Consider the following 20,925-nt stretch of genomic DNA (forward strand, 5'->3'; position numbering starts at 1 on the left):
AAGTATCTTGGTGAAATACGATATGGAAAAGCTCTTGGTGAATTCTGCCACCTGAACATTACAACAAGGACCATTTTGACTTGCCTGATGCACAAGCCATTAACTAATCATCTTTCAGTGAAGACAACGGTTCACTTCACTGAAGCTTTCCAGTATGAGCCACACCACGACACCACAAGGCACAACAGGGTTGCCACGGCAAGAGCTGTGAGACCCAATGAGGTAAGTCAGTCCAACAAACACAGACACAACTGGCCAATACAGCTAAACTAAGATAAATGCATCATCCATGGAAGCGAGTATAATTTTAATAGTATAGGAGTGTATTTAAAGGTAGAAACTTTAACTGTACAGGATGCTGCAAAGCAAATTCTTTAGTTTTATATGAAGCAATTAGTTAAGGAAGTGACAGCAGATGAGACATCTTGCATTACACAGATGCCAACCCATTTAATATTGGACCCTGCCCTCTCCATCCTCCAAGCCTTACACAATCAACTTACTTCTGCTTCTCTCTTCTTTACCCGAGCCTTCTCCACTTCATCCATTACTTTTTGAGATTCTTCCACATTCCCATCAGCTCCAAGCTGTTCTACTTTGGCCAGCAGTTTCCCAATTTCTTCATTCAATTCATGAACTCTTTCAGCCTTGAAAGACAAGGAAAGGCTTAACACAAGAAATGCTTTTAATTATGGAAAACAGTCTGAACTACTACTGAGTTATTATATGCAAAATTGGTAGGATAGAATTAAAAGAAACATGCAAAGATAACTTCTCCAGGTAAAACTGAAACAGAAGTTGCCTCATGTAAAAAACACAAAGAGAAAGGCTGAGTTACCAAGTCTATGTACCAACTCCAGAGCAGGATTTTGTTCAGAAACTTCAACTAATTCATACTGTTGTCTACACCACAGAGTCTTGCAAAATCAGTATTTGTACAACCATTCCTCCTAGCAATCTGCATATACGTGCAGAAAAATGATAGAAGTTTTTTTTCAGTTAGAAGATCTAGAGAAAAGCACATTAAATTTTGTTTGCTTTATGGATGAAGTTTTGATCAAAAAGTGTAGGATTTACTAACATTTGTATGGCATTGTATCACAGAGAGTCAAGTTTCCTGAGCTCAAAAATATAAGAGAGGTCTCTTCCCTGTGTTCTCCTCTCTGTGCTTTAAAGGCAGTTTTGGGAAGGGTAGAGAAAATGTCTTATTTTTTCCCCTCTTCAGTATGAATTCTGAGATTGGATAGCTTGCCAAAACCTTAAGTTGGCTCCTTAGAAAAACAGACCTTCAAAGAGACTTCAGTAACTAGTTTTACATGCTTACTTTAGCTGCAACTTCAGCACTGATCTCTTCTTGGGTTTCTGCTAGTCTTTTCTTAGCCACTTCTGTTCTCCTGTCACAGTCTGCAATAAATGACTGCAGGTGGTCCATTGCCTAAAACATCAATAAGAACACTGATCAATGCTGCCCAGAACACGAATATTTCATTAGCCTTAAAGCCTTCCAGGTTTACGAAGATTTAACTTTTTTAAGTTTTTACTAGTGAAACCTTTGTAAAACAATAATCTAGCAGTTTATGGTGACTAATCACATATATTAATACACAACATTTTCAAAATCATAGTCTACACGTTGTCATAGTTATAAGTATTTGCAGAAATTTGGAAGTGAATGTGCCTTAAGTCTTCTCTAAGAAGAAGTGAGCATTTCTAACATGCATTAAAATTCTTCGAAGGATATTCAGGTTCACCTCACCCAGTCAATACATGCAATACTGTAACATTTTTCACTAAGGTTTTAAGAAGCTATTAAGCATATTAACACCATCCCTCCAAACAACAACAAAAAAACCCCCAAACCTTTTTGTCCCAGTGAAGACTAACTTCCTAGTTGGGAGTTCAAAACTGTATTACTCAAACTACGGTGTACTGAAACATAGCATATGATTTGTTATCCCCAATACAAAATTACTTTCTTCAATAAGCATAGAATGTAAGACTCTCTTCAAAGCATGCACAGCCTTAACATTTGCTTCCTATTTGATAACACTAAGACAGCACCCAGGTTTATGATAATTTGTTCCATGGAAGGCTGTTAACAGTTCTACCTAGAGATGACTACCAATACAAATTAAATACTCGCATATAGTCATGAAGAGGCATTTATCTTTTATGTAACTGTGCAAGGGTTTTCTCTGCCTCTTTCTATAAAATTACTTTCTGAAAGTTTTCCCTCTGTTTGTACCAAAATTTAACTTTTGTTTCTTAGTTTATACACCTAGGTACACAAATTATGCTTTCTCTCCATTATTAAGATAAAATACATACATCAAGCTCAAAGAAGAAATCCTGATCTTTGGATGCTATTTCATAGTCTGCCCTCAATGCCAGGTCATGCACCTTCAGACATTCTCCAAGGTCCATTCTCTGAAAAGAGACGGAAAGCAATACAACTTTTCAGAAGTGTTACAAGGAATGAAGTTAGTGTGATTTTCTTTAACAGTCAAATATTCTGAACCAAATCATCTCCCCTGTGGGAATGAAAGGACAGTTTAATAAAACTGTAAGACAATACCAGATCTTTAACAAACATGCACAAATCAGGAAATAATAAAAGCAGACAGAATGGACAGCTTATCTTATCATGATGGCTGTTCGCATTAATGTATCATTAATGTCCTGCAAAAATGTCGTTTTACTGAAAGTTCAAAAAAGTGACTGCAGTGGGACATCCTGTATTGAATTAGAACGGCTTACCCTGCAAATAACTGGCAATTAAATGGTCAAATGCTTGACCTGAACTGTCTGCACCGTCTATGATATGTGTTCCAGTTATATTCATCACCTGAAATAGCTACAACCACAGCGCCACTGTAAGTGCTGCTTAAAAACCATTCTTGAAGCATTTCAAGTAAGACAGCCAAAAATCAAATCCCAGCAAAACATTTTGCAGATGAGTGAAGATGAGCCGAGTGTTGGACTACGTTCAAGAATCAGGGAAGAAAAAGTATACGTCTTTTACTTGTAATCTAAAACCGTTCTAGAATGAGCAGGAAGGAAACATGAACTTAAAAGTAAGCAGACTGCATCACTAATTTTGTGTACAACACCACTGAGTATCCAGAATCTTATTAGGTAACAAATACTGGTTTTAAATTGAAATTTGCATACCACATAGCGTAAGGAATTCTAATTCAAACTGTTCCCTGAAAGTTTGTTTGGTAATCAAGACAGAGCAATGTGTACATGACAAAAAAACAACGCCAAACAACAACAACAACAAAAAACACACAAAACACAAAACAAAACAAAACCCAACCCAAACAAACTCCAAAAACCAATTTGTAATGGAAACAAAATTGAACAAAACCAAGGCACCCTCTCTGCAAAAGAACAAGCTGATGTATAATCACCAAAAGTGACTATGATTTGCATCATTTAAAAACAGTACAGTTTCACTTAAGTCTGCTCTTGGCACTGCTCACTTAATATTAAGAAAAATTATCCCTTTCTTAACATTGAAAGCACATAATGAAAGTTGAACTCTGATGGAAAAAGCTGTTACTGTTGTAGGTTTATAACAGTTCTACAACCGAAACTAAAATCATTAATAACTTGTGTTGTGAGTTTTATAAATAAAAGATGAGTGTTAACTCAGAAACTGCTGCAAGTCACTTGGTATCTGTGCCAAATGAGTGCTGTTTTTTTTTTTTTTAAAGTAAACAAAATACTTGCATTTAAGTAGCAATTCAAGCCTCACAAATACAGCAAAAAAACAAACATCAATTGCTTTCAACTTCTCAAATCACCAGCTAGATGTTCCAACAAATCCATTACAGTAATTTTTACAGCAGTTGTTGGTTTATTTCAAATGTTAGAGACAGAAAAAACATTGTTAAAATACAGAATTTTGAACTTGAAAGTTTTTTTATAAACTGTAGTTATTTAAATATCTTTCAGCCACTGTAAATCTGTTTTCCGGAAAACATTTGATTGCAATGCTAAAGAAAGATTAGCTTTTCCTTTTGCCACTACACAGGCCCTCAGAAATTTTGTTAACTGATGCAAATCCACAAAGACCTTGAAGCTGAGCAATGTATTACACACGTTTATTTCCAAGTCATTAGATGCTTCATTATTTAAACTGCAGCATTCCTTCAGGAAAGTACTTCAGTACCAGGAAAGCAATATGAAAGAACACTTTCAAATTACCTGAAAATTAGATGCTTAATCCTTCTAAAATTGTGAAAAGCTTGTCTTTATGCTGATTCATCACTTGTACTGATAAGGTATTTAAGGTTTAACTGTAAAACTCAAGGCCAATCCTAAGTGAAGCACTCCAGTTCTAAATGCATAGATAAGGCTAGTGACACACTTTAATAGATCTGAACACAATGACAAAAAGCCTGAAACACATCCACCATAGCATCAGAAAAATGCTATTTTAATATGCAATCTACATACACTTTGAATACATGCATGACAAACTTCCATCACACTCTAAAAAAAACAGAATTCACATGACTACCATGACACACTGTTCACTTTACATGTGTTTTATGCTTCTTTTCCTTCTATTCGGGTTGCATTTGCCCTCCTCAAGACAGTACATTTTCTGATTTCTTTTCTTCTACTGGGAATTGTAAATCCATAGCCTGAAAAGATGGTAATTACTCTGAGCCAGCATTACTACTGAAAAATTTTCTGTCCTCCCTTTATCACTGCGCTGTGCCACCCCTTGCGGGCACATCTGCCTGTGCAGTTGAACACAATCTGCGTACTGACTGGGCAAAACGTATCTTAGCAAACCAAAAACAGAGGCATTTTTTCGGTAGTGTGCCTCTGTCCAACTTGTCAGGCAGCCACGCAAACAGATATGCTGACAATATGTAGGGGGCAACAGAATAGCAGACTTAGCAGTTAGGAACTCTTACAGTATCAAGATGCCACTTCAGAAACTCTTGAATAACTTCAGTAATATTAATGGCAGTTTTGGGAGATGAGGAGGGTGTTACAGAGAATTTGTTTTTGTTGGATATCTCAATCAGAAGACAGGAAATTTTGGCTCCCCTTCCCCTCTTTGATCCAACAGAGTGCAGCCTTATAAACACTCACATGGCATAACAGGGAGCAAGAACAAGCAGGTACAAGAGAACAGGATTCTTTTTCATTAGCTTTGCTGCTTAAGAAATTATATCATCTTTGGAACTGCTCCTTAACACAGTCTGTACTAGTCTTGGCTAATCCTTTGAAAGCACCTTCGCAGAAATATTACTACTAAATGTCTTTCTTAAAAGTTCTATTAGCAAATCCCAATGTAGATAGACATAAAAAAAAAAACAAAAAACAAAAAACAAAAAACATTAAAAACTCTTAAATCAGTTTGCGTTTTATATGCAAAATCAGGCTAAAAAGCACTTCTGTTGGTATAAGTTATGCAACATCAGGCAAAGACAATTCATCTTGGGGATGAGTTATTACTGTCAAAGGTCTATGCTGGATCAGGATTGCCAAGGACCTTAATAAGCACAGAGCAGCTCGTATTATAATTTGGCTCATACGGCTAGCTGCAAAGCAGACGGACAGCAGATAGAAATGGACAGAAGATACAGTAAGACACATGCCCACCTTACAATTTGGTGCCAAGACATGCCTTCCCCCAGAGGCAAAGAGCAAGCATAGGTAGTCAGCCATTTAAAGATCAATCACATTTGAAACAGAAGATGGCTACCAGGGAGACTAATGTTCAGACACTGAGCTACAAATGAAGGCACATAAACTGTTTTTCACTGTGGATACACTGATTTTCAGACAGGCTTACACTACTTAAACTGATTTACAGAGCAGTCGTAATGAGTAAAGCAAATAAAGAAAGGTGAGAACATGCAAGTCCCCAGGCTAGACATAACTAAAGCTTATTGAATATGTGAAGGCATGCTTTGGGGCTTTTTGCAGTTACTGCACTTTTGCTGAAGATTAAAACCAGAAAATCCCTACATATTTGGTGAATCTTTCTTAAAAGTGAAAGCTATTGCTGAAGATTAGTCTAGAAAATAGTCTAGGCAACCACATGCAAAGCAGGATATCAGGAATCCTTTTGCTGTTGCTGAACTCTGCTTAAAAAAATAGTGCCTTCTACTAACAACTTGCTAACCATTTTCTATAATACTTTTTTTATTTCTCAGTGTTAGATGGGCAACTAAAGCTACTTGATTTCCCAGAGCTGAGGTTTAGACAACTGGTCCTTCATCCCAAACAATCTCATATTGAAATGATTTAGTAATCATTGTTGTCATCCCATCCACAAAATGGATAGAATGCCTTTGGTATTAATACAGAAATAAGGATTACATAGACTTGGTTTAACAATAATGCATAGCTCTGCTTCAATCAAATCAGGTACCAAAAAAAAAAAACCAAAGAAAAAAAAGAAAATCATCCAAGTTAAGTATGAATAGACAGGGCAATAGAGAATCTGGAGTTTATCTGTAAAATAAATGTGCAGTCAGAGTAGCTGACACTAACAACTGAACTGGAGACTAAACTGATGTGATGCTGTTTCTGAAACATGAAATTAAGAAAGCTTTCTTTTCAGATCTTGAGCTACCTACAGCAAAATTCCCATTTTGGCACTTTTACAACTTTTTTTGAACTTTTAGAACACATTCCTTTGACATCAGAGGTTAGATTATTGAATGTACTCTATATGGAGAGCAAAAAAGAGCACAGAAAAGCCAAAGCTACTTAAAACACAGAGGGCTGATGTTGACCCAAGTGTGACATAGTAGCACACACTATCAATGCTTCTAAAAGCAGCATGCATCTTTGACGGGTTTTGAAGGAAGATACTCTGGGCAGTGTTTATGTAGCGAATTCTTTCTAGCTATAAAGACACCCATACCAAAGCAGCTCACATTCAGCAAGAGAAGAGGTTTTTTTATTTGTTTATTTGCTTAGGAAGATCTGACATGACTGAAAAATTTATGTTGGAGGAACCAGATCTCTCCCTTCATCAAACTGTCAAGGCAACTACTGGGGTCTGTATGAGAACACCCCTGCTATTGATAAAAAGAAGCTGCAGATAAGACTTTTGCTGACATCTTCCTTATTATGGAACTCGCTTTTCATCTGCACTGAAAATTTTATTTCAGAGAGATTTCTAGACTTGTGATAAAGCCCGTCCTTTCTTGTAGGCAGTACATGTTCAGAAGGGGAGCCTTTAGGACGATATAATAATGTGTGATTTAAGTCCTCTAACTTCACTAACGGGGTTAACTTTTTTAGGACTTCACTAGCAGGAAAAAATGTTGAGCTAAAGAGGCAGAAATTATTAAGTTATTAAAATCCTTAGCAACCATTGAAAATTCCAAGTATCTTCAGAAGCATAATACTTCTTTAAAGACATTTTTCCCTTTAACCATACTCTCACTTCTGAAGACTTCAAGTCCTTAGAACAGATCTCCACTGAAAGAGCTAGCAACAGTCTTTCTTATTTTTAAATATTTCATTGTTTACATAGTATTTGGTCTTATAGCCTGACTATGTATTAACATTGAAGTTAGATAACCATACAGAGAGTAACAACAACAAAAAAACCCTTCACCAAGATAAATTAAACCCATTAAAATGGAATATGGTACAGTCCGTTCACTTTCCTGGCACTGGTCAAAGTAATTAAGAACAGGTTTCAAGAGACTGACATGACAACTTGCTGGGACAACAGAGCACTTTACAATTCATCACCACTGGGCTGAAGGCTACAAATTGAGGTAGCTTTTGCAAGCCTAATTTAATTTGATTTGCAAAGCTGAAGCAGTTCACGTGATCAAATCAGTCCTGAACTGAAAAGCTGATACCCTCCAGCAGAATGCCTGCTTTTTGTAGCACAACAACAAATAATCACACTGGCACACCTAAGTTTTAGGCATGGAAATAGTTCCACTGAGCCAATGGGACTACTGGCAAAGAAATAAACTCCAGATTAAAACACCTTACTAACACCTATCTGCAGATGTGTGAACTATCCAAACTTCTCTTCCATAGTAAAAGGAAATCTACACAGTATAGCCAGTGAGCCTAAATGGCTCAGTCCACCTTGAGAGGGATACCTAGTAGCAGGTGAACTGAATGTCTCTCTATGCTCGCACTGCCTACATCCCTTCTGACTGCAGTGCAAGCTTCAACACCTAGCTCCTCAGCTGAAACCTAAATTTAGATGCCTTAATCTGGAGCTGAATTCCACCCCTAATAAGCTTAAAGTTAATCACATATTAAAGTATATTGCTAAACCAAGGTCTCAATCAATATGGTTTTAGTCAGCAAGAGTCCTGAAGAACTGAGTGCAATAAGTTCATGAGCACCTAAAGATATGCTTAACTGCAGGACTGAGCTAACAGAGCATACTTTGAGGTCTGTATAAATAAAATGCAAGAAGCAGTGTTCCTCAACAAATACACATAAATACCAATACAAAGTTAATCCACTGAGCAGAAAGGAGTTTCTCAACCATGGTTTGCAAGACCACATACAGTATTTGTGAATTTTTTTCAACAGGGAAGCACAATCAAGCTATTAAGAAAGCCAGATGCTGCAGAAGTGTTGAACTGCTTGGGCTCTTCAAAGATAGCTAGCAGGTTACTATAAATATTCAGGACATTACTACTTTTAACCTTATTAAAGTATTTGCTTTAAATCTTCCCACCTTGGCATTTTCATTAGTACTCAGCTATTCATTCAGAAACATACAAAGACAGAGAAAACACGTTCTTATACATCTTGGAAAACCTGCTGAAGACAGCACAGAGCTTACATCCAGAGAATGTTGCTCAATAGGTTTGTACAATTACAAGGGAGTCATCTGACTCCTACATATGTAGCTTCTGTCCTAATCTCATAATATAGATAAATATAAACAAACATCTTTGTAATGCTGATGAAAAATAACTCAAGAACCATGGTTGGGGACAAAACAAACAAACAAAAACAAACAAAAAAACCCAAACCAACAAACCAAACAACAACAAGCCTGATCATCAACAACTATTAAGGATAAAAAAAAAAGGTAAAGAGTGTTAGCCCTTTAAGACAAGGACTTCAAATAAAAATTGCTAACTTTAAGTGGTAAATTATTCACTGTGTCCCAGTAGCCAGGGTTTACAAAGTCTTACTAATCTCTCATTATAAAATTCTCAACTTGAAATGAATGAGTAAACTCTTAAAACGACTGACTTATGCATGTGAACCAGTGCCCCAGTGATCATTATGAAAAAGCAGAGCACCAAAACATGGAAAATGTCAGTTAAAAATAAAAGACCTTCTGTGAGAGGCATTGTCAAAAGCAGGTTCTGAACAGACACTGTTCTACAACCTTGAACACAAAGTCATTTCTGTGATCTTACCAGTTAGTTTACTATGTGCCTCATGCAAATGTCAAAACGCATTTCAAATAAAAAGATAATCACAGAGCACAATAGATTTCGAATTATAATTCAATAAACTGAAGGAAGATGCTCTAATTTTGTCTTTGTTTACATTTTTACTGTTGGGACTCACTATTCTACCTATGTCTTCCACGTAGCCCATGATTCCCATTGCCCTTAGAAGCAGACCACAAAAAAATCCAAACCCATACTCTCCCTGTCTCTCCTCAAAGTGACACAAAATCATCTCCTGCAGGCACTGAGACACCTCTGACTGCATAACTTAGAATTTTCAAGTCTACAAAACTTAGTAGCACAAAACCATGTCCCTAAATGAATTATAACAGGAATGTAACCAAAATCTCCTGTTTTAAGTCGGTAACAACTGAAGCTCATTAACAGACAACTAGACAAGCCTATCCAGAAAAGTGGAAGAAGGTGGCTGACACAGAATGAACTGTTCTGTTGGCAACAGTAGTCAGAAAAAATAATTAAATTTCAAAATACAGCTAATTCTTATGGCTTTACACTCCTAAGTCCAATATTTAGGGTTCCTTTAAAGACAACTTTATTGTTCCTCTAAATACAAACTACTCTGAGGAAACAAGACACAGAAGTGCAAAAGAAAGCTCAAAAAAGTAGGAAGCTGTACATTGTTGCCAGTCTAGACAATGGAAGTCTCCTAGTAAAGCTCAAAACTTTATAATTTGTCTGGACGCTTTTTGCCTGAAATGTTTCTAATGTTAACCAAAAGATAAATCTGATCAAAGAAACTTGAGGAAAATACCTACTACAAGTGTTCCCGAGAAGCCTAGCAATAACAAAAGGCTTCATACAGTATTCTTAAAAATAAGCACACACTTCATCTAACAAGAAGATAATATATGGGGAGAGAGAGAGAGAGAGAGAGAGAGAGATAAGAGAGATAAGAGAGATAATATATGGAGAAATCTGGACAACAAAGTCTCCAATCTTCTAAGAAAAGTATATGTGCGCTACTTTTACCAATACATACTGCAGCCTGGGGACCATGATTTTACTGTCAAGGGAAATCAATTCCTTGGCAGAGTTTTGTGTATTTGGCCATTAAGGAAAGGAACACAGTAAATTAACAGAGCCTACTCATATGAGTCATTTCGTTTGTCTTGCATTATCTGTGAATGTCCTCCTTGAGTGCTTTTGAAAGAGCGGGTGGATTGGAATAGCATAGAAGTCTGCATTTTGCAGACAGGAACAGTAATATGCAGTGCACAAGAATTGCACAGATTACCTTGTGACACAAAAGAAATGGCAATTCATGTCCAATATTTTACTGATAATCTAGTCAATGAAGAGCTTTAACCTCATCAAATGTCACCAGAGAACTTATTCTTTCAGAAGCATAAGATTCTGGATTTGAATTAAAAAAAAAAACAACAAACCAACCCACACCAACACTCAATCTTTGTTTCCTACAGATCTTGAACACAAAGATGCATCAAAGTTTTCCTATCAAAACTCTGGAGAAAACTCCACAATCATTTTCCAAATCAACAATAAACTGTTTAGTCACACTACATGCTTATTGGCCTTTTAAAAACTGTGCTATTAAGACAAAAGGTCCATTTTTTCAGACCCATGACTAGATAAACAGCAGACCATGACATGGGTCAGATAAAGCCTGCCTCTTATGAGTCCCTTTCTACTACTCCCACTAACAGGATTAAACTAGTCACTGTTTTTCTGGACCCAGAATTACATTGTGGAACCTATTTTGTGGTCCAATGACTAACTGCATTATTAGGAAGAAAAAAAAAAAAAAAAAGAGACATTGATATTCACCAAGTATTTTAATGTAGTACTCCAGGAGCAGCAGCAGAATCCAGTATGAGACAGATGAGAACTTTCAGTGAGGACTAACAAACTGTGTAAACGGGCTCAACCTACATGCTTGGTCTGCACCGTAAGAGGCATTATTGCACAATACGTACAACTTTTACAGTTCTGAAGATAAACATTTCTTATTTGCTAAAGACAGCCATTCTAGAAATATTTGCTTATAGAAATTAGACCACAATGAAAAGCTGTCAAATTAATCTTTTAATAGTATCTTCTTGTGGATTCTGACCAATGACTTCGTATGTTTTTATAGCATATTGTCATGTCCCATATCTTCCCCCAGCCATGAGCTATTTTGCTCATCACACAATCAAAACACTGGACAACATAACAGACGGGTGAAGAGGAAGACATTTTTCTCTGTTCCCCCCGCCCCCCCATTTTGTTTGGACAGTAATGCACAGAACAGTTGAAAATACAACTACATATGCACCGAAACATAAACCACTGTTTTCAATTTGTTATCACTTATAAAAACAAATGACTTAAAGGTAAGGAAATATGTGCAAGATGCATTATCTTCAGTATGAATTACCTTCAGTATATGCCAAACACACCACATAACTTCAAGACACCCGATTTTTGTGATATGACAGAACTTTGCTATACAAAAGTAAAGAGTGTCTTTAAGGACAGGGAAAAAATTTAGGAAAGCCACAAGACTTATGAAGAAGCTCAACAAGTGGGCCTTTTCTATTCCACTGCCTTTATTACGACAAATGCTAAGTTCTGTAGTTGAGTTCTACTGCTTATTTTGCCTCTTCTTCCTGTGCTTCTTAGCAATTACAGTTGCGCCTACTTTTGCAGGGACTCTTAAGAAGAGAGAAGGTCGGACTGGAGCTATTGATCTGTCAGTACAAGTGCCAAAATTAGTAAAGCAAACAGTATTAGCGGCTGCATGCATGTTTGAAGTCCTTTGATCAACCAAAAATGTTATAGTTAATTTAAAATCGCAGCTACTGGGAAAGCGTATTAGAAGCCAGGTGACAGGTAAATCAGTTACCAAGTCTACATATTTCAGTTTTCGATTTTGCAAATGAACTTTGTTCTGTATTTCATTAAAGGCTCCAGTCAAGTTAGCCATTTAGAATGATACAGCACAGAGAACCAAAAATGCTTCAAATAATCCTTAAGACAGGTTTTCCAGTACTTATTTTCGCCTCTGCCACAAGGTAAGAAAATCATAGAATCATAGAATCGTCAAGGTTGGAAAAGACCCTTAAGATCATCGAGTCCAACTGTCAACCTAACACTGCCAAGTCCATCTATACCACGTCTTCAAGCACCGTATCTATCTGCTCTTTAAATACCTCCAGGGATGGAGACGATGGAGACTCAACCACTTCCCTGGGCAGCCTGTTCCAATGTCTGACTACCATTTCGGTGAAGAAGTTTTTCCTAATATCTAACCTAAACCTCCCCTGGCACAGCTTGAGGCCGTTTCTTCTCCTTCTATCATTCGTTACTAGGGAGAAGAGACCGACCCCCACCTCACTGCAACCTCCTTTCAGGTAGTTGTAGAGAGCAATAAGGTCTCCCCTCAGCCTCCTCTTCTCCAGGCTAAACAACCCCAGCTCCCTCAGCCACTCCTCGCAAGACTTGTGCTCTAGACTCTTCACCAACTTCGTTGCCCTCCTCTGGACACACTCCAGCACCTCGATGTCCTTCTTGTAGTGAGGAGATGTGCCAATGTGAATAAGGAAAGTTACTAAAGTGCAGCAATGGTAGGCACACGAGACTCTGCATATCATCATACTACATCTCTCTACCGTTAATTCTTCTAACACCATGGAACATTAGGTTAAATGATCAATGCAACGGAACTTACCTGCCTTTCACAAAGAATAAGCTACCTTAATCAGGCACCACAAGGTAAAGCACGGGCACATTGACAAAGCTACCAGCATGTGTCAAAGCCCCTTGTTTGCTATGGTCAAGCAGAGGAACCTCTACTATAGAGTACACAAAAATCCAAGTCAAAAAAGTGAAGTTATTAATATGTCATAAGTGGAGATTTTGAAATTGCCTTATGATTTGTGAAAATGGCACAGTAACTGGATGTCACTATCATGTCAATATATCATGTCACTATCATGTTCAATATATCTCAGCTTCTAGAAATGAAATGAAATTATTTGAACTTTCAACTGTTTTCACTAAAGAAATATTCCCTATACAAATATTTGTGGGATAATTTCTCACTGCAACATAAAGTTTTAAGAAAGTAACTTCACAGTTTATGCATAAATTATATTTCCTTTTTTTCTACTAGTTGCAACAGTACCAGCTTAAAACTACTTTGCTATAGCACAATTCACATAAGTAACCTTATGTATTTTAGATTTTTTTTATGTTATAGCAAACAATGATGAATTTGTAAGTAGTAATTCGCATATAGAACAGGAAACTTCTAAAAAATAACTTCATAACCCATAAATTAGTTGTTTATAAGAGCTCCTCTGAAGTACCAGAGAGCGCTAGATAGATACTTTTTGAAAACTGTGAAGCTAAAACAGATACTACTAAGAATAAATATAATTCAATTTCTCCATTCTTATCTAAATAAAACACAAGATTTAGCTACATACAGTTCCAGAGAGCACATCATGAGGACAGCAGTTGAGAAGGTGGCTCTTGCACACTCTGTCATCACTGAATTTGATTCGCTGACGGGTCGTGTCACCTGCAATATAGAAATCAACACATTCCAGGTTAGAAATCTGCGGAAGCCAGACATGTTCTGCAGGTTACATGCAAAGCATTAACATTGCCCTGTCACATAGTGAAGGCCTATGGAAACTAGAACTTAAAACACTGTATGCTTCTTTGCCAAATAACACCAAAAACACAAATAGATGTTTTAATGCTCTATAATGCTATTTTAAAATCCTCTCACACTTCCCCTTCAAAAATGCAGCGTGAAAAGTGCTTGAAACCAGAAAGACAGCATTAGCTTAAAAACACTTTGCTACAATAGCATTTGTTAAATGAGCTATATAACGTTCTATTCAGATTTTGCATGAAATAGTGATGTATTTGTATGCAACAATTAGCATATAAAAGCAGCCTCATAAACACAAAATGATACACATTGAGTCTTCACCAAATCCCACCTGATACTCATTTTATGATTTTGCTCTTGGATGCAATGCACCCTCTTACTTCTGATGGGAGTAGCATAAAGAGTTGGCAGAAGAATGATTTTAAGTGCTTACAAACCTGAAAAAAAGTCAGTCAAACATATGGACATAGCCTATATGCAAAATTATTTTACAGATGTTTGCATATCTCTGTATCATAAGCCATATTTTTTTTTTCTTTTCTACATGCTGTTTGTTGGGCTGGGAACGCCTTAATTATATCTTCATCATGGCAGGTTGTAGTTCCTGCATCAGCAGAAGCATCAACTTGCCCACACACTGAGGACCAATTGCAAATTTAAATAACCCCATCTTGGAGCAAGACCTAAAGTCTTCAGAACAAAGTAACCAGCTGGTATTTTGGGAATGAGGGCAGGAATATGTTTTCCTTTGAGTCATAACATAATTGTCACTATTTGAGATTCAGAAGAGAGACCACTGCTACGGCTCTCTTGTTAAGACACAGGCATGATAAAACACCTTAATCTCTCTCAGGATGTATCTATTTATTAATTTTTTTAAAATGTAACAACTTGTTAAAATCTCTAATCATTGAAAACCTACTGGTGAATTACTGAAGCAAGGACGGCTGCTGGGGGGAAAAAAGACAGACATACAATGACTTCAGATAGCAGCCTTTCCCATTTCATCAAATATTTTAAAGAACGTAGGTACATTTTGCAGTTATTAAAGTTTTTAATGGCTTCATGACCTGAAACACTGAGAATTTTTAATCTATTAAACAACTCAAGAAGCCAAATTCATTACTGAGGTAACTACAACAGAGGGGAATAAAAAACCTTTCTTACTATTATGTAATCAGATTTTAAAATATCAGTTCTATGCATAGGATGCTAATATATAACTTTTTCAGATGGGCCAAGTTTCAGATTATTAAGCAAAGAAAAGTTTCCAAAAACACCACATGCTTAATTTGCCTGCAGGATACAACAGCTAAAACATGCAATCCACAGGCTAAAGACAGCTTCAAAGCAGTTCAACAATAGGTTTTCTAGAGGGTGACCTTACTGCTTAGTTATACTTACACTACTAAAAATTTAGAGCAATCCCTTTATAATCATGCCTGCTACTGCAGTAAAGAGTTTTGAGTTTTTCTTTTTGGTTTTTTTTTTTTTTTGCCTTTTTTTTTTTTTCTTTTTAGGAGGTGGATCCATATTTTTTTAAACACATAACTGCGTTTGTTCCACATTCATTAACACATCTGAAAAGTTATTGATAACTCACGGCTCGGCGAATGCGGGGCCTTTCTGACACTCCCTTGCAGATTGATGTAGGCAGGCAAAGATACATTGAACCTTTATAAATAAAACAAGGGGCCAGATTGTTCAGTTTGTATAGAATAATAGACTCTGCCAGCAATTTTAACACAGCATCTAGAAATACATGTTGACTGTAAAGATTCTTCTATATAAAGACAAATGAACAAAATCAAGAAAAGTATTTTAAAAAACGACAACTGATGGCCTAATAGCACTAACCTACCAGGAGTCAAGGAGTTATCAAGACCAAAAAATTGCTGAAAGACTCATGGTTCCTTAGGTAAAGTTGGCAAGTAGTATTTTCACAGATGTTACCTCAACATGTAGACGTAGCTTTTTTGGTACCTCTACCACAACTAGGAACTGATGCTACAGCTGCAATACAGTCTTTTTTCATCTAAGTGGCTAGCATGATAATCACAATTACCAAACTGAGATAAGACAACATTGAGGGGGGACACGATTGGGGGGGGGGGGGGGGAAGGTAGCAGAAACCGATCAATGACAGCCTCAAGAACACGTTCCACATTTACATTTTAAACGGTTATTCTTTCTGCACTGTGCCTTTGGTCTAGTATTTAACAGACTTTCAGAAAAGCTCCCATACACAGAACATTCAGATATTTACCTTTTCCTTCCTGTGAAAAGCAGTTTCATACATTGGCATTTATTTTTAATCTATGCTGTTTCAGAAGGAAAGGTTTATCAAAAAGAAAAGGTGTCATATACTATGTCCTAACAATGATTGAATTTTGTGTCCCTCCGGCAGCTCATTCCAGAGTCTGATAGCCTCAGAAGAAAATGCTTTTATTTCTTCATGAGTTTCGTGAGCTCCAATACCCCTAAATGGTGCAGACCTGTTGGCAAAGACAGAAGATGCATGCTGCTGCTGACCTACAGGTGAATCATCTCCAGTAGGCGATGACCTGGGGTCTGCATGGGTTGCTGGGGGGCGGGGAGAGCAGAATAAAATCTACAGATCCACTATACACCTGACATTCAGCCTATAGCAAAAGCGACTTTTGCATATGCCTTCTAAGAATTAAAACAACATGAACAGATGTGTTCTTAAGCCAAGGACTTCAGTGGCACATCAGATAACCAAGACACTACTTTGTCAAACTGTACTTAGGTTTACACACTCTTCATATGGTCAAACAATCAAGTGAATGCTAAGCAATGTTTATGAATATTTTTAAAAAGGCTTTATATATTCTGTAAGAAGAAAATAATACATCTAGGTACAAATAGCTGCAGTCATCTGAATTTTAGAAGTATCCTTAAACGTTTATAAAGGGGACACTATGACTGATACTTCAGACCTTATTACAAGTTCTATTTTAATAGGTAAATAATTAAATTAGCTCAGAATAGCAGCTTATTTAACCCTGCCTCTGAAGAATGGCAGAGTATTCAACTACTTGATCTTTAGGACTCATGCTCATTAAAGAAATCAAAGTAATTTACCAGGGCATTACAGGAGTCAACATCTATTACCATAAGCCATCCCTGTGTTAGATTTTCTCCATCAGAAAAGAAAACCTCATATGATTGATAAAATTTATATGGAGATACAGAAAAAATAAATTACATTTTCCTCAAGAAGCAGCAGCTTTAGTTTTACTTAAAGTACCTGGCCCAAACCACATTTCTATAAGAGATTACTTTCCAGGTGAATGGAGAACTTTGAAACAGAATTGAAACCATTCAAGAAAAAAAGCCAAACATCAAAGAAATTTCTAAACTTGCACATCTCATATCCTTTATGAGCATAAGGAAACTGCACACTACAGACACAAATATTAAAGAAATCATGGCAGTAATGTAAACTTTCTAAAAGAAGTTTTCTAGTTTGTATATAAACATGCTGACTACAAAAGTAACATCAATATTCAAGACCAATGCATACTGCTGATTGAGGAACATCCAGAGGTTAAGATCACAATGTGCACTTCTACTATACAATTCACTTCGAACTCCCAAGTCTAACCTATTAACAAGCCTCCACAATGTCATTCCTGTTCAGCATATTTTAATCACAAACCAGCAGAATGCACACTTAATGTATCAACAATGCTTAGCATTATAACAATGATTTATTCGATCCAGCATCTCTTACTGTCCTGATGTATCCTAATATACTACTAACAACAATCCCAGTGCATTGATGAGAATTACCCTTTATAATCCAACTGCAACCTCCAATCACAACCTAATGGTGCAATCCATGCAGAGACAGCAATGTGCATTTTCGTTTTCATGCTGTTGACTTCCTGCATTAAGCCACACCAACCAAAACCGGTTAGCTTTCCACTCACATTTTTGAAGCATGATTCCCAACATGTTGGCAAGGGACCCTTTACTTACGAAGAGCTTCTAACTGGGTGGAGTATCAGGTTAAAGATCGCATATCAAATTTCATCAGCAAAGCAAGCCCTGTATACCAAGTATTCAACAGCATTATTTAATTGAGGCTTATGCAGTCACAAAAGATTCTGTCCCTGCTACACACTGAACGGGCAGCTAATTCTGCTGTTCTTGTCACTAACGCTGAACGTATCTTTACCGTAACAGCTTTAGAATAATACATTTCTAAGCAGGATTGCTTCTGGTTTACACTATGCCTGAATTAATACTTGTGAATGCAGAATGTAATGCAACCATTTTTTAGCTAATGCATTACAAGTGGAACAAATATAGGAATGATTTTCTATGAGGTAGGAACATGCCCATTTGCTTCTTCACAAATGCCATTTCATACAGTGTTCCAAATCCAGAGTAAAAAAATTCCTCCAAGTCCTTCGTTGTTCCCCTCATTTTTAAGGGCTAAAGTACCAGAACTTTATAACAAAGCCAGCAAATACACACAATTCACTAAACACGATCGTTGCTCTTAAAGCCTTCTGATCACTCCTGATTGACAAATAAAGAATCTTTTCATGAAGGTTACGTGCTGCTACTACTTTCAGATTTCTGAGCTGATACCAATTTTGGGTAGGTTTTGCAGAAATCCGCGTATACAAAAATGCTTTTTTCTGCCTTTGCTGCTGATCCGTGTTTGAAAGAAGAGCTCTCAGAGGAGACTCTTGGCTCCCTAACCTGGCTCTCAGCCTGAAGCTACCCACATGGCTAGCAGTCCTCCAGCAATGGACAACAACGTATTGCGAACTTGACTTCAAAAGCACATACGAGTGTAAAGCAAAGTGGAAAACAACATCTATGTACCCTAAAGATACCAACCTCAACCCACCACTCACACAGAGAACACTTCAATAATCCCATATGGAAACAAAGAAATGAAAAAATGGGTTACAAGTTCTAGATTACACCTCTGTTACCATATAAAGGGTGTCACCAAACACAGGAGGACTTTAAGATAAGCACAGGGGTGTCACTTCAACTCCTCCCAAACAAGGAGGACAGAAAAGTCACACATTAGTAACCACTACTAAGGATAACTGAAGCGGCTAGTGTAAAACAGAAAAACTGATTAAGACGTGAACAGATGCAAAAAAGATATTTTAAGTTTCAATGCCAGAAGACTATCTAGAACAAGAAAAGTGCTTTGCTAGTAACAGCTAAAGAACTGAGTTAAAGACTCCAAACACAGCAGTTCAGCTCAAAAAGCCAGCAGATGAAGCAAAAGAGGTGCTGATTGGCACTTCATACATAAGGGTTCAGTATATTTAAAGGCTCCAAAGATTTTTCTGCTAGTCACATAGCATAGTATCTGTTAGGATGCTTGGGAGAACATTTTCATGACCACGTGTAAGTCTCAGAAGCATGCACAAATTTACCTGTCTCTTAAGAAGAATCTAATTAACTTTGCTAGTTTTTCCTATTTCTAGACTATAACCTAATTTTGATGCAGTGGCAATTATTAAAAAGAAAAAAAAACAAAACCACCACCACATTTCTGTGCAACAGTCAGTCAAGGCTTAGCAGTTTCAAGATGTTGTGTTTTTCCAGGGTCACTTGGATCTGCTTTGTGTCTGCACTACTGTCAGAAGTAATGATCCTGCTCCACCCTCTGCTTCTAACAGATTCTTCACACTGAGTCTAGCCCTTATGCGGCAAGGCAGAGCAGGTAACTGACCTGGCAGAAAATGAACCAGTTAAGCAAGATAAGCTGATTTAGGGATCTTTACAATCAGGCCTTTTAAACAAAACTTGGCAATCTTTGCTCATTTCAGCTACATTGTGGGGAAAAAAAAAAAAAAATTCTGGGGTACTAATATCAATTGCTAACATTTCACTCGATTTGTAATGACTCAATTTATTTAAAACAATTATGAATCTATTCGTAAGGATCACTCCTGTCTTCTAGAGAAAAGGGGTGGCAAAAACAGGGTTTACCTAAGCATACTATTAAAAAAAATGTTTAACCAATTTTACAGTTGAAAAATAGTATTTAAGAAAATAAAAAAATCACACTTTTCTATCAGCTTGTTCCTAATCCTTCTGAGTGACAAGTTCCCGCAGCTCTGGTCATCAACAATAAATTCAACTTGAACTATCCTTTTAACTACTGACATATGTAATAAAAAGTCCTTTAGTTTAACTGCTAACAGTAAAAAAACAATATGAAGAAAACATTCGTATGTAAGTACATAAGATTAGCACCTCATTTCAGCACTCCTTATTTCTCAATATTTGGGAAACCCATGCTATGTGTTCAGTAGTTTATATTTAAGCCTCTTTATTTAAGTGTGTCAGGTTATCAGTACTTGAAACGACATACTTCAGAGAAGACTTTTTTCAACCTGATGTCGTGACTATATTAAATTAGTCCAGCTTTTTACTAACATCAAAATCTAAGCCACTTTCCTCCCCCCCCCCGCCCCCCCCCCCAATTTTGGCATTGTCCACATCCAATCCAGTTTTCCACTTCTTGTCAGAGAAGCGTGCAAGAGACGTTTAAGTTAGGTATAATTAAGGTATTCTAAAAAAACACTTGTTTTTACATAACGTGCTGTTCCAGGTGCCTAACAGAACCATACCTTCCATTTACAGAATGATTTCAATATAATGACATTAACAATACAACTGCTTTTTAGATATCCCAGATGAATTCTAAGAACTGCAACTCACTGGAAAGTCCTGAAGAGCATCTGCCAAGCCCCTTCTGTTTCACTTCTCTGTCAGGTGTCTGCCACATGAGCAAAGGCAAGGACAGAGCAGCAGGGCACTCGGCCGGGCAGCTGGCAA

The 20,925-nt window shown here is 37.0% G+C and overlaps 1 protein-coding gene across 3 annotated transcripts in view; it reads right to left on the reverse strand.

The window, feature by feature from the left end:
• The window catches only part of LOC309588637 (putative RNA-binding protein Luc7-like 2), a 37,670-nt gene that overhangs the window by 13,286 nt on the left and 3,459 nt on the right, over positions 1-20,925 (reverse strand). Inside the window, exons 2-7 of one of the 3 annotated variants that reach the window (XM_082308133.1) lie at positions 16,346-16,574; positions 15,683-15,753; positions 13,886-13,980; positions 2,329-2,427; positions 1,325-1,435; positions 504-647 (exon numbers count right to left, since the gene is read on the reverse strand). In XM_082308133.1, the coding sequence (XP_082164259.1) occupies positions 504-647; positions 1,325-1,435; positions 2,329-2,427; positions 13,886-13,980; positions 15,683-15,753; positions 16,346-16,374 (549 nt within the window). In that variant the 5' untranslated portion in view covers positions 16,375-16,574. Of the gene's footprint in view, positions 1-503; positions 648-1,324; positions 1,436-2,328; positions 2,428-13,885; positions 13,981-14,410; positions 14,517-15,682; positions 15,754-16,345; positions 16,575-20,925 lie in introns of all 3 variants that reach the window. The other 2 variants (XM_082308135.1, XM_082308134.1) reach the window with 2 other exon arrangements.

Source organism: Platalea leucorodia, assembly GCF_965183815.1.
Source record: "Platalea leucorodia genome assembly, chromosome: 4".
In the NCBI taxonomy this organism is placed as follows: Eukaryota; Metazoa; Chordata; class Aves; order Pelecaniformes; family Threskiornithidae; genus Platalea; species Platalea leucorodia.